We start from the raw sequence: 15,244 nt of genomic DNA, 5'->3' as shown, positions 1-15,244 counted from the left end.
CAAATGCAAGCCTTAACGACGATAGCTTCAGGATCAAGTCGTTTACAAATATTATAAAGATCAGTGGGCCAAGCACACTACCTTGCGGCACACCTGACGAGATTTCGAGAGGTCTGGAATGCGCTGCGTTGACTGTTACGTAGGCCTCTCTATTCGTAAGATAGGAAAACAACCACCTTGTGAGCCATATCGGGAATCCTAGATGCTCCATTTTATCAATGATCGTCATGTGTGGCACCGTATCGAACGCTTTTGCGAAATCGACGTATATTGCGTCGACTTGCTGATGTGACTCCATTGCTCTTGAAACTGCCGTGACGTAGCACATCAGGTTGGAAGTAGTTGATCGATTTTTTACGAAACCATGTCGAAACTCGGAGATGATTGATGACGCAGCATGATACATCATTTTATGAACCAGTTTTTCGAAAACTTTACTGAGACAACATAGTATTGATACCCCTCTATAGTTTTCAACAACATTTTGGCTACCAGACTTATGAATCGGCACAATTATCGCAGTTTTCCAAGCAGTTGGGAATTTCCGCTCCAGAAGCGACTTATTAAAGATGGCCGTGATTGGATGTACAAGCGTAGATGCACATTTTTTGAGCAGTAGTGGAGGTAAATTATCGGCGCCAGGACCTTTGTTGACGTCTAGTTCTTTGAGAGCGATTAGCACATCCTCAACAGAAAATTGCAGTTCAGGGATCGAAATATCGTACGATGGCACATCATGAAACCTATCCGCACGCGGCACAGGAGACACTTTCGTAAACACGCTTTCGAAGAATTCTGCAAATAATTCAGCTGCGTCTGAATTTGTAACAGCAGTAGAGCCAGCATAACGTACGTTGGTGGGAATGCGGTTGGCTGACCGTTGGCGTTTCACAAAGTTCCAAAAGAGCGATGGGTTCTTTTTCACATTTGCCTGAACCATGGACATGTAATTCTCGTACGTGGATTGAAGGAGGTTTTTGTACGTATTCTCCATCTCCCGAAGTTGAGTTTTGTCGAGCTCAGACTTGGACTTGAAATATCGATTTCGTAGCTTCCGAAGAATATTTCGCAGATTTCGCAAGTCTGGAGACCACCATGGTTTAAAAAAAAACCGAGTTTGACGCTGGTCGCTTACGAGGTACATGTTCTTGAAAAACTTCGTGTAGTTTGAAATAAAAGTTCGAGAGCAACTCATCCACCGTGGAGCCTAGCAGTAAATCCCACTCAATCGTAGAGAGAACGTTGTCCAAGTTCTCAAAGTTGCAGTTACGAAAATCGAAATTGCAACTCATTCCTGAATCAGATGGTGTTGTCAGTGTATGACAGCGAACATCCAGAAGCACAATAAACGGCGGATGATGCGAATCAACTGGCAATAGCGGTACCGACGGTTCCAACAAATCAAGGTTTTCGGGTAGATTAGCAAATGCTAGATCTAAGAGTCTCCCATTGGCATTAACGCAACTGTTAATTTGCTGTAGCCCCGCAGAAAACAAATCCTCCACCAGCGCAAAATCATGCTCGGTAGATGCATTAGTTGGAACGTATCCATTGATGTCTACATCAAAATGCCAGTTAAGCTCTGACAGATTGTAGTCCCCCACCGTCAATAAAATGTCGTTGTCCGATAAAAGGTCAATGGTCTGGAGAACTGACCTTGCGTGGGTATTATACAGCTCCAGAGAAGAACGTGGCGGAAGGTATATCACTACTACATAAAGGAAGCGATCTTTTAGCTTGATGCGTACTGCGATTTGCTCTAGCCTCTCGCTGTTAGTTAGTGGAACTGATTCGCATTTGAAACGATTGCTAACGGCTATGAGCACACCCCCACCGCGCGAAAATTCGCTTGTTAGTGCGCTGCGGTCACAGCGGAAAACAGTATACTCCGAGGCAAACTCTGCGTTCTCAATGTCCGGGCGAAGCCATGTTTCCGAAAGCAGCAGTACATCATAATCGCAACTCGATAGTTGCAAACGTAGTTGAGTTGTTTTCGTGCGCAGCCCGCGCACATTTTGGTAGTAGACTGAGAGCGAGTGGTCAGAATTCGATGTGGAGTTGTTGCTGGGAATAAAAGACTCATCAGGAGAGGTAGATGCACTGCAGCTAGAATGCTCACCTGGAGGATAAGCCTGGAAGACCCCTGGCCCGACTCCACACGCAGGAACGGGGTGACTTAAGCGGGATGAACAAGTTGACGAAACTGGAACAGGCTGGACTGCGGCGGAGGGCCCAGGGGCTTCCATAAGGCTTTGCTGCAGGCACCCCGTTGACCAACGATGCTCAGGATGTTCGGTGTTGCGATGAGGATGATTGGAATACTCCATTCGTGTCGAGTTGGTGGAATTAGCGTAATCAAAGCACCTCCTACAATGGGAGACTTCAACAGAGCGGGGACAGGTTCTATGCGATTCGTACTTGCCTGGAGTGATGGGCTGGGAGACCTCTAGCCGGTTTCCAAACACAGGGCCAGGGCGACTTGGATGGCAGGAACAGAAGACTGGAGCGCTTGAACTACGATTGAATTGCTCGACTGTGTTGGAATGACTAGAGGCTCCCAAAGATACTTTACAGCGTGCACCCTGGGGTCAGTATTCTGTTGTTTCCTCGGAAGCCGTAGCATCCATTGGAGTTTCTGTAGTACTCGGCGTAACGGTGATTGAAGGAGTAGTTGGTTCGGGCATCCAATAATTTTTGGCACGATTGTCTTCAAATTCTCGGAAGAGAATACCTTTTGGCCAAGATGATGGATCGATAGCTTTTGTTCGATATTTTGGATCGACACCCACTTTAAACGAGATGAAATTCAGTGAATTTACATCTGTCCCTTGTTTGACAAGTGGTATCGCTTTCGCTGACTCGCAATTCAAACAATCTCTCGTTAATGTCTCCACTGCATCCGATTTTACACTAGGGTGCAGACGGGAGAGGTAAATCCAGAACATAGCAGCTGGTGGTTGCACGGTTGCAATGCCAATATCGCCAGTCGATTTGGTTCCTCCAATCAACGGTTTAGCAGCCGGTTGAACGTTTTCAGTACGGGGACGCTTCTTTGCGCGGCGAACAGCGGATGCAGGCAGGCAAGGGGTTGTAGAATTGATTCGATTTGAAAGTTGAGCAATTTGTTCGCTATGCAAGGTCAACGTCCGTTTTAGTTCGGCATTCGCCGCCTCCTGAATCTTCGTTAGCTCACTAATTGCATTCCCGATGGAAGAAACAGTGTTCCGAACAGTGTTCCGGAAGCGTGCGATTTTCATTAATTTAGTGCATTCGTCGCACATCCAATGTAGATTCGGCATATCGGACAAAGTTTTAGTGAGACTATTGTCAGTATTCAAGCAACGCAAATGAACGATATGTGCACAGAAACCCATGCACGTTACTACTTCATCAGTACGTTTGATTGCCTTGGCACAACGGTCGCAAGCAGCAGCCATGTCGCAGGTTTTATTTCTGGACCAGTCTAAACTCACGTTGGCTACGAATCCAAACTGTCGTGTGTGGATTGCTTACACGGTATATGTGGGTCCAAGGCGTGAATGTATATAGCGCTGCGACTGCGATTGCTTGTTCGAGCAGATGAAAGCTCGCAAAATTGATAAGCTTGCGATGGAAGTTTACGGTATCCGCCGGTAGACGTCGTGTTAGTTGGATGAATGAGCCTGAAGAGGCAAAACGTTTTCGATATGGCAAGCCGAGCAATGAAAACAATCCAAATCACGTTTAGTAGGAGTTTATCACAGCGGACTTGTAAACACGGTGCAGCATATATGTATTCGATTCCAAAAACGTTCGCGACAGATACGAAGGTAAAACTGTGATTTTTTTTTACAAACGACACAAAAAAATCCAGGTAAAACTCGAGACAAAATACAAGTTGAAACACAACGATAGCAGTGATGCCAGATTCTTCGCCCATTACTTCAAAGTTAACCCAACGGATCTAAGCATATGGTCCAGGTAATGTATATGTGAGGAAGTTCTGTGAGCACAAACCCCCTACTTCAAAAAAAAAATATTTGGAAACACAACTGTAGCGCCGAGTATCTGGATGAAGTGTTGCATGACGCGTCAAAGACTATCCTGACATTCGTGGTTATGCTCGATTCCTTCAAAGCAAGTCTTGGGTTCCAGTTTTAAAAATAAATTACAAATATTAAAAAGGTCTTGGGTTCAATCCCTTGTCCGTCCCTTTCCTCCTACTTTGTATCTTTCTATATACTTTCTCCCACCTCTCTATATATACAACTCATGTACATGTATTCCCATGTTCATAGCTATTGCTAAACGTTTCCCTTCCTTCCAAACTTTCACAGCGCAGTGCCTCAATCATATTAGATAACGCCTACAAGTTATACAATCAAGCGAACTGTGCCGCACATCTTCAGAATAATGAAAACACACAATTCTATAGCGCACCAATGTGTGAACCTTCTGCCAACCAAGTCCCACCAACACTCCGGCATCCACATGAATTTGTGCTGACGCAGCACGGTACCCCCAGAGACCCTTATTATAAAATAAAAATGTTCATCAAAACTAAGTTCAGAGCTTGAATCCAGGGGCCTGCACCTTCTTCTTCTTCTTTCTGGCTCTACGTCCTCACTGGGCTTGGCCTGCCTCGCTTCAACTTAGTGTTCTTTGAGCACTTCCACAGTTATTAATTTAAGGGCTTTCTTTGCCTACCATTGCATGAATTTGTATATTGTGAGGCACGTCCAGGGAATCGAGAAAATTTTACCAACCGGAACGGGAATCGAACCCGCCGTCTCCGGATTGGCGATCCATAGCCTTAACCACTAGGCTAACTGGAAGCCCATTCTGCACCTCTGGGCAAATTTTTGAAATAATCCTTAGGAGGAATCTCGAAAAATCTGGGTTTGATGTTTTATACTAAGAAATTTCAAAGAAATCCATGTTTAGATTGAACAATATCGCTAAAATACCTACAACAAATGTCCAAATAGTGGCTGAAATTGTTTCTAACCAGTTAATATTTATTAACGTTACATCAACTATACATATTTACTAGTAGTAGTACTAGTAGTACTAGTAGTACTAGTAGTAAATTACTACTCACCCAACTCAATTAACTGACTAAACTGACTTTATTATATTTTTCTAAGCCATGCACTGATTTTAACGTCTGCATCAAAATAAGAGATAATGTTTACTATTGTTTGATGAACATATTTTACATCCGAATATTATGTTATGTTTACTGATTGCACTCCAATTTTCATAATGATATTAACGTTCTTGGTGGAGTTATGGCAATAAATGTGAAATAGTGTTGTAAAATAAATGTTTTTTTATTTCCTACGATTTTCTACTGAGCTAATAAAGTGTTTTTTTATGATAATGATAATGATGTATGGAAAAAATGAGAGATTTTGTAAAGAAATAAAAAATAAATGTATATTATTTTTGTGCATCACGTTTGCCCAGCTGCTGTAAAAACCATCAATAGGACACTATCGGTGAAGTTCTAGATTTGTAGTAATAAGCTGAATTTTTGTTTGTCCGTTTCTACAAAGAAGTGATGGGAAAAGTGTGGGTATTCTATGCCTAATTTGATGCTGTTTGAGCAAAACTTCGAGTTGCTTTGTTGTTGAAGAGGCGAGCAATGGAATAAACAACAACACACCCGAAGAAAAAACATTAACTGACCAGTAGCAAACTGATAACTAGTGCTCGCTCTATAACTCATTTTACAATTTTGAGTTATCAACTTGATAATTCATGTTACCACACCTGTCAAACTGGCGGCATCATCGTGGACGACAACAGTATAACTTAGTTATCCATGAACCGTTGCAAATTTCTTTTCGATAACAAAATAAGTTTTCATTTGCTAATTCAGCCAAAATGAGAACAAGTTTAGTTAATTATTTTTGATATCAGGATAACTCTGTATATTATCCGGTTGTTATGAAACTTTGCTCGGGCAGTTGCTCAAAGTTTTGCTCAAACAGCACAAAATTTGGCAAGGAATTCCCCGTAACGTGGGTAGATCACCTTCTGATGGTGCGTTACGGCGTAAGATCTACCATATCAATTTTTGATTTCGCAATTCTCCAGCTCAATTAATTTAAATGCAGGAAAATTACAAGATCAAAATTTGGTGGTTGACTTTTTGTGTTTTGTTTAATTTTTGTATTTTCACTACTAATACTCCATTTGTTTCAGTGTTGTCGCTTGATTTTAACTATAACTTTGATATAATAACTGTTTGTTTCAGCGCTGTTCGGTTAAATAAAGTTGTAATTATATATCATAACAATATTTATTATTTCAGGTAAAAGCAGGTAATTGGTAAACTATGTAATTAATTATATTTCAATTAAATGATACATGGAATTTTGGGAGGCTAAATGAACTGGTTTCTGGACAAATGTTCGTGGGGTGGCCAGACTTTGTCACGAGATAACAACCATCGTGTTGTCTTCTGAAGGTTTCCAGTGAATTTAGCTTACCCTGCTACAACAAACCATCAGGTAGATCATTCCCTTCCGGTATGACTCTGCAGCCATAGGTAATCCTTGCGCTGATGGTGGGTACACAATCATCATCATCATCATCATCATCATCAACAGCATAAAATTTGGCAAGGAAACATTATGCCCACGTTTTTTTTTCGGCATAACGCGTATTTTCATATAAAGAGTGGATCATAACACATACCAAAGGTGAATACAAGATACACACCTTACCCTACATCACTAACAAATACTCCTTCCTATGACACCTGTGGGGTTACTGTGGATTCCACGGTTACTTGAAGCGACGGTTAGCGAACTACCGTATGGACGTGGCCAGCACCGTTGTTAATTTTCAAATGTTGAACTCTCGAATTGTGCCCATTGAGAATTGTTAGATAGTCCCAAGCATCACATGAATTGGTTCTCTGCTCAGCAAACCAGGAATCGTATAATAATGTTAATTTCTAATTATATTAGTGTACAGATTAAGTTAAAATTACATAAGAATCAATAGAAGATTAGTATAAGTCGTTTAAGGCGCCCTCTATTTCAACCGATTTGGTTTTGATTCTTTTACAATCACAACTTCATATGAACATTTATATAACTTCAGATTGACATTATAATACAACCTCTGTTGTAACTGTATTGTGATTCATTTTAGATAACGAAATAAGTTAAACAGGCTATAGACAGTAACACCCAGGTTCACAACTAAGTATCGGATCCGCATTAGTCCAAATTCTTATGTATGCTATAGGTATGTAGGTAGCCACCATCCTAGCTTGAGTCTTGCTCTGCATGCAGTTCCACTTAACAGTAAAGACTAAATTTCATTACCACTTTGAATTCAACATACCGCTGTATGAAGGGCCAAAAGGGGGTGTGGCGGACCCGTAAGTAGATACACTTACGCGAAATCCGCGGGTTTATAAGAATCTCCTTCCAACAGTATGATCCACGGGCTTTCTACGGGATGGTTTGTTATAAGAAGGGCGCGTCAAATCCATTGCAACTGTTGGGATAGAAGAACCCATCTACAAGGATGTTATAGTTACTTCTCACCTCACTCCGGTTGGCAACCACCCCGTCGTACAGTTACAACTTCAATGATGCCCTGATGCACCCTCCCAACCCCGCATAGTTATATAGTCAATAGTATAATTTGTTAGGGTTCATTCAAATATTACGTAACGCTTCCAGATCCCCTCCCTCCCCGACGTAACAACTTTTGTATGAGAAAATTTGAAATTTGTATGAAGCGTAACACAGTGCTAGAACCACTCCCCCCTTGCGATACGATATATTTGAACGAACCCTTATGACGGAATATAGCATTGAAATATGGAAATATCAATCAGTTTCTCAAATTAAAACCCCATCCCAGCATCAACAACTTACGTATTCGGAATGTTTCGCATGGCTCGATGCCGCAGGAAGATAATCACCAACGTCCCGTTGCCCAGTATTCCCACGATGAATATGATGGCAAACACCACCGGCACAATGTACGTTTCCAATCGGTCCGCATACGGTTCATACTCGTCCACATGGTCCACCGAGACATCACCGAATGCCGTCGCCTCGGTCGATTCCAGCATCCGGACCGACTTCTGTATCCGATTGGAGCCGAAAATATCCTCCACCGTCGAGGGCACCACCGGAAAGCCCAGAATGTGCTGGAAGTCCACCGTCACGGGTTCCGTTTCGTTCGTCCACAGTCCCCACAGTTCCATCGCTGGAACTTTCCTGTCCGGGTTTCACCGCGAGGGGCTGCTGAAAATGGAAAAGAGAGAAAAACCAGTTGTTAAACACAAAGTGTTACTGATGCTGACACGACACTGCGATTGGAGTCTGGGGAGGCGCGATTCCCCTGGCACGTGTCCAGGTAATTTGGAAAAGTGTTTACTCTCCCTTCGGGGTGCGGTGGAAAAGGAAAAACGGAGCTAAACGACGAAATGGCACGCGCGTCTACGCTAAACTTGGCACCGATAACCATCTGGCGACGGACGATGACGATTGGCGACAGTGCCAGTGGGGGACCGCCGGAAAGAAGCACGGTAAGCTAGGAATGGCCATTTTTCAAACAGGAATGTGACAAACGTCTTCCGGGAAACACAAATTGAAGATGGACTTGAGTTATGGCAGTGGAATTACTGAAATGTTTGGGTGTCCCATTAAATTCGCTTTTCCATACAGTGAAGCCGATACTGAGGCAATACTTGAATGTTATTCTGGGAATTCTTGTCGTTTATACTTTCAGAGAACATCATCAAATTAACTAGAAAAGATACAGTACGTTATAGAGCACTGCCTCCCATACATTCTAAACTCTCTTTCAACCAATTCAGCTCAGATTACACACAAAACGACCCAATGTCACAGTACAATGGTTCACTGAACCAATCCTTTTCATCAACCGCAAATTTAAATTTGAATACCGCTCGAATTCATTATATTTGCCTCCAACTATTCCAGCCAGCACCGGCAAACTGCGCCAATTTCCGGTTTCACCGCAATCTTTACGTTCCACTTTTACAACCACTAGGTATTTGTGGTTTGAGAAATATGCGCTGTCTGATGCGAAATACCTCTTCTTGAATATGGAAATCATGTGACCCATCCTTCCTATCCAGCCAAGCCAACTAACTAGTATGACATCCGACACCCACTCACCGTCATACCAGTAGAAAAGAAAAAACTCGGCAGTTAGAGGGAGCATCCTGTTTTGGACAGACGGCGATGGTACTCTATCATTTGCCAAGATTACATGCTTTTCTGCATGTTTTTTTTCCTGCAGACGATCCGACCGACGACAGACAGCAAGAGACGGGCTTTTAATGGAAAGGCTTCGCGATTTGCGTCATCTTCAGCATCGTCATCGTCAACATCATCATCAACATCAACATCATCTTCAAAGTGGAAAACCAGACCGGATAAGTTTTCCCATTGAATTTGGAATTGGGAAATGGAAACGGGATAGCTGATCAGGATTCATGGACTTTCATGTATGGTATGGTATGGTGAAGCTTTCAAAGCTTCTGGGAATCAAAATGGTGTGTAGTTGGCGGTTTTGGAAATCTATTCAAATGAGTCTGAATCTGAAGCGTCTTTAATTGAGATGCCAGATGGAATGTTTACTTCTCAAAGGAGATAAAATCAGGCCAAACATGTCTAAAGGACCTATCTGCAGAAGAGAGACTCTCTTTGGTTTCCCTCTCTTACGTTAATATCTCAGCTGTTTATTTGTATTATGATTGTCTCCTTGCATTGAACGATGGTCAAAACAATCGTCCTTTGATTTGTACTGCAAAAATAGTTGAAAAATGTACCATTACATTGTAATAGTTGAAAGAGAAAGTGATCAAAGAGAGCCTCTTAAATGCAGATAAGATCTATTGAAATGTTTGGCCGTGATCGTTACTTTTCAAAAGGGTGATGTTTTCAGCAAAGATGTTAGACATGTCAAGCCCTATCTAGTGATAAATAATTTAGTACAGGAAATTACCACTAGGTGGCGCTAGAGAGCATTCCAAAATGTTCCCAATCAATATGATGAAACGTACCTAGCAAACGGACAAGACGCTCAAAACAATAGGATAAATCGAACTGCTGTAGATGAGTAGACATATATGTACATGTCCTGCGGCTAAAAAGGGGTCGTTCAAATATTACGTAACGATAGAAGGATCGCGGTAGTCGACCGCTGTGTTACGCTTTATACGATATTTCAAAATTTCCCATACAAAAGTTGTTACGTGAGGTAGAGAGGCGTTCATAAATTTTCAAATTTAGCTTTACGTATTATTTGAATGAACCCAAAGAAACATCACAGACAAACAGATGTAACACTGAAAAATAATATCTCAAACCTCAGATCCTGACTACTATTAGAGTTGGAGTCTTCGGCAAAGTTGTTTGCTTGGACAAGGGATTACAGATAATGAACCGTTTGATTTGATACTTCACCACAAGGCGGCGCTAGAAAGCATACAAATATTATATGAGCTAAGGATCCTGATTATTAGAAATATATGGTGTCTTTGGAGTTGTTTGGTAGGTTAAACTTTCACAGTTGACGAGCCATATGATTTGGAACTCTGCCATTAGGTGGCGCCCATGAGCATGTATAGTTTATATCTGTCGTACATCGGGATGCTTATTATTTATAGAGATTTTTTCATAGTAAATTTAAAGTGTACCAATAGATTATGACGTCGCACAACCCAGACATAGTGGTGCTAGTTAGCAATTAAATTTTATTGAACTGATGATAAATCGACTGTTTGGTGGAATTGATTCTGTTAGGCTACGCAGTCATTTATTAAACAAACGACGTTCTTTATTTGCCCGACGTTTCGACGAAACCTCTGTGTCGAAACGTCGGGCAAATAAAGAACGTCGTTTGTTCAATAAATGACTGCGTAGCCAAACATAATCAATTAAATTTTATATCTTAGTGGAATCCCGGAAGCAATTCCTGGACGACTTCCAGGGGAAATTCTTGCATCATGGGAGGATTTCCAGGAGGAATACCGGGAGGAATTCCGAGGTATTCTTCTATGAATTTTTAGTTGAATCGCTGGTGGATTTCCTAAAAGAGTCCCTGGAGGAATTCCTGAAAAAAAAATCCGGAGCGTAAGTGGATTTCCTGGATGAAGCCCTAGAGGAACCTTGGCAAGAATCACTGAAAGAACTCCTGTATTATTTTTTGAAAAATAAAATCGCAGGAGGCGTTTCTTCAGAAATTCCGGAAAAAATCCTGAAGGTATCCGTATGAAAATCCCTGGAGCAAACATAGATGGAATTATTGGTGACAATTTTGTAGAACCCCTGATGCAATTACTGGAACATCATGAAACCCTCGTGAGAGAATCCCTAAGAAATACCTGGATCTCTAAAGGAATTTGTAGAAAAATACCTGAAGAAATCTTGAAAGAAATCAAGTGAGGTGTTTTCGAACATGCTTTCTTTTTTTTTAGTTAAGCTGGTTCTCAATAAATTGTGCGATTTTGCAAAGATACTGACTTTGTATGTTTTAATTGGGCCAAAATTATCAGTAAAATATACCCCACCCGGTAGGAGTATTAATCACTAATAACTACATCAACGGGTAACGCGTAGTCAGACAAACATCTTTACAGAAAATACCAAAATTATAACCTGTCATTGGATTGAGATATCGGCGAAATAAATTGATTGTTCAGGAGCGCCATCTAGTGAGATGATTTCAAATCAGAGATAATTGAAATTGAAAAATTACATTCATATAAATAAATCTGCCGAAGTCATCAACTTATTATTAAATATTTTCTCTCGATCGAGATATCAAGTACCTAACAAATGTATATTACATTTTTGAAATGTGATTCGAAAGTCTTATCCATATGTAATCTTTGAAGCTATACTTTCGCCAATCAGCATCAAGACATTCACCTCAAAAGAAGTATACTTTTTTGAGGACTTTTGTCGTTCAGGGTGTCTAATATGTATCTATTAGCGCCAGCTTGTAGAAAAACATTAGCATATTTTTATAATCATGGAGATTATAAAGAAATAAAAAAAAAGATTTTTATGTATTAAACACTTTTGCGAACATTCTATGCATTTAGAATATCAAGATATTCAAGCTTTCAATCCGTAATTTGAATACACACTAGCGCCATCTGCTGGACTAAATTCGATTCAATTAATTTATCATAAGAATGCCCTTGGTCTGCAGAACAATTTTGTCGAAGACAGCATTATTATAGGAAGTCAAGATCAATAGATACAATCATTTGTGCCGTGGGGTCCAATGGACCCCAGGGGTACAAAATCGCCCGGTTCAACTTTGACATGGAGAATAATTCATAGTACGCCATGAAACTAATGGTATTTTTGCACAAATTACTCATCGCGGTGTAGTTTGAAGGTACTGTAAAAATGGGGCCGATATGTCAATCCAAACTTGTTTGCGACAACTTCAAAGTGGTTCTGGGGTCCAATAGACCCCAGGTATCCATTTGAGGGTTAAGGATGAATATGTATAATTGGGTTTAAGATATTATTGACATCCTAGAACATACTGTGCACCAAGAAGTTTGGAGCAACAAAATGATTTGTTACAGTAGTAGCGTTAAATGCTGATTCTGAATATGACTTACATTCATACGTATTCGAATTTCGAATTCCTTTTTTATCAATTTTATTAATTTTGAGACATTCCAGATCAACCATACTACTTTGGAAAACTTCAGCTCTACAATGACTACTGTTATGAGTATATTTATTTTACAGCGTATCGATAAAAGTAACCAAGGCTACTGGACCAACTGGAAGACTAGCAGATATGATTGTATACTTTTAAGATATTCGAGGTAGTGCAAACTATCCTAGAGTTTGGTATTTGACATCTACAGCTGTTCAGTAGTTATTTTCGCTATGAACTGTTGTTCATTTTCATTTATTTAGTTAACATCAAATTCATGATAATACTGAATCAACAATTTGCCGCCATAATACTCGATTTGCAGCTGCAGCTCTCCAACCTCGGTCACGCCCAACACTCGCCAGATCACGCTCCACCTGGTCCGCCCATCGTGCTCTCTGCGCTCCACGCCTTCTTGTACCAACCGGATGGTTAGCAAACACCAACTTTGCAGGGTTGTTGTCCTGCATTCTTGCAACATGCCCTGCCCACCGTGTCCTTCCGGCTTTGGCCACCTTCTGGATGCTGGATTCGCCGTAAAGTGCAGCGAGCTCGTGGTTCATCCTTCTCCGCCACACACCGTTCTCCTGCACGCCGCCAAAGATCGTTCTTAGCACCCGTCGCTCGAAAACTCCGAGTGCTTGCAGGTCCTCCTCGAGCATCGTCCATGTCTCGTGTCCGTAGAGAACCACCGCACAGTGGCTGATTTCGTCATTTTAGCGCGCTTAATGAATAACTTTTTTACTATGAAGTTTAGCGTCATGGTGTCTTCGGGAAAGTTTTTCACTATAATAAGGAGCTTCTTTTGAGCTTCTGTGAAAAATGATCAATCCCCCTAAAAGTGAGATAGAAAATTTATTTTTTGAATTTTTAAAGATACAAGGTTGGTGTCTTGACAAAAGTTGTGGAAAATGTTGTTTGGAGCAACTTTGCCGAAGACACCAAGTTTGTAACTCCGTTACTTTTCAAGATACGTTACGTTTTCTTTCACCGACCCCTTAAAAAAGGTTTTTGCGCAATAACTTTCTAATAATTGATTCTACAATTTTCCCATGTTCTACAAAGTTATAGATAATGGTAGAACACACAACTTTGCCGAACATGACATCCCGCTAATTCCAAAAATAAAATAGTTATAACGGTTTTTATAGTTTTTTGGGCCATATTTCAAGCATGTATAGCTTAGCTATAGGCAAATATATGCAAATTTCCTTTTACGCATGTGAAAGTACATGTAATTGCCTCTCTTAGAAAGCCAAAATCATCAAACTGTAAGAAACTGTAAGATGGTTTTTGTATAGAAACTTACATCCATTTATGTTACTCTTATATGGGATTTATACATATTTTCAACATATTTATTTGACATTTCATGTCAGCTTGCATTTTTATTGTTATTGTAAGTGTGTGTTTATATAAAGGAAGGTTTGTGGTGCATTTTGGATCATTCGTGAAGTACGTTACATAAATACTTACCATCTAATTCTTTTGTCTTACTAACTCAAGTGCTCCACGTAGTCCACGTATAGAGCGAATGAAGTGCCATTTCTTAAAAAATTCCAAACATGCGCGTGACATATTCTGTCAACGCTCTCACTAGTACATATCTATGTCTATATTGGTTATAGTAAATTATAAATCTTATTACACTTCAAAGAAAGCTGCTGTTAAATCGTGATCCGACGAAAGAAGTTTCAATTTATGCGTTTTTTTTTCGTGTACTACGTGGAGCATTGTGAGTACGTAAGAAAATAGAAGTAGTTGGTGAGTTTTTATGTAACGTACTTCATGAATGATCCAGAATACACAACAAACCTTTCTTTATATTAACACACACTTACAATAACAATAAAAATGCAAGCTGACATGAACTGTCAAATAAATATGTTGAAAATATATATGAATCCCATATAAGAGTAACATAAATGGATGTAAGTTCCTATACAAAAACCATCTTACAGTTTGATGATTTTGGCTTTCTAAGAGAGGCAATTACATGTACTTTCACATGCGTAAAAGGAAATTTGCATATATTTGCCTATAGCTAAGCTATATATACTTGAAATATGGCCCAAAAAACTATAAAAACCGTTATAACTATTTTAATTTTGGAATTAGCGAGATGTCATGTTCGGCAAAGTTGTGTGTTTTACCATTATCTATAACTTTGTAGAACATGAGAAAATTGTAGAATCAATTTTTAGAAAGTTATTGCGCCAAAACCTTTTTTAAGGGGTCGATGAAAGAAAACGTAACGTATCTTGAAAAGTAACGGAGTTACAAACTTGGTGTCTTCAGCAAAGTTGCTCCAAACAACATTTTCTACAACTTTTGTGAAGACACCAACCTCGTATCTTGAAAAATTCGAAAAATAAATTTTCTATCTCACTTTTAGGAGGATTGATCATTTTTCACAGAAGCTCAAAAGAAGCTCCTTATTATAGTGAAAAACTTTCCCGAAGACACCATGACGCTAAACTTCATAGTAAAAAAGTTATTAATTAAGCGCGCTAAAATGACGAAATCAGCCACTGTGCACCGGTCTTATTAACGTCTTGTACATGGTACATTT

At 40.2% G+C, this 15,244-nt stretch overlaps 1 protein-coding gene across 2 annotated transcripts in view; it reads right to left on the bottom strand.

Moving 5' to 3' along the window:
* The window catches only part of LOC115267628 (neuropeptide CCHamide-2 receptor-like), a 204,338-nt gene that overhangs the window by 59,391 nt on the left and 129,703 nt on the right, over positions 1–15,244 (bottom strand). The window contains exon 2 of one of the 2 annotated variants that reach the window (XM_062855480.1): positions 7,884–8,258. In XM_062855480.1, the coding sequence (XP_062711464.1) occupies positions 7,884–8,218 (335 nt within the window). In that variant the 5' untranslated portion in view covers positions 8,219–8,258. The remainder of the gene's footprint in view (positions 1–7,883; positions 8,259–15,244) is intronic. The other variant, XM_062855481.1, reaches the window with a different exon arrangement.

The sequence above is a fragment of the Aedes albopictus genome, chromosome 3 (assembly GCF_035046485.1).
Source record: "Aedes albopictus strain Foshan chromosome 3, AalbF5, whole genome shotgun sequence".
NCBI lineage: Eukaryota > Metazoa > Arthropoda > Insecta > Diptera > Culicidae > Aedes > Aedes albopictus.
This window is presented reverse-complemented; position numbering and strand designations above follow the sequence as displayed.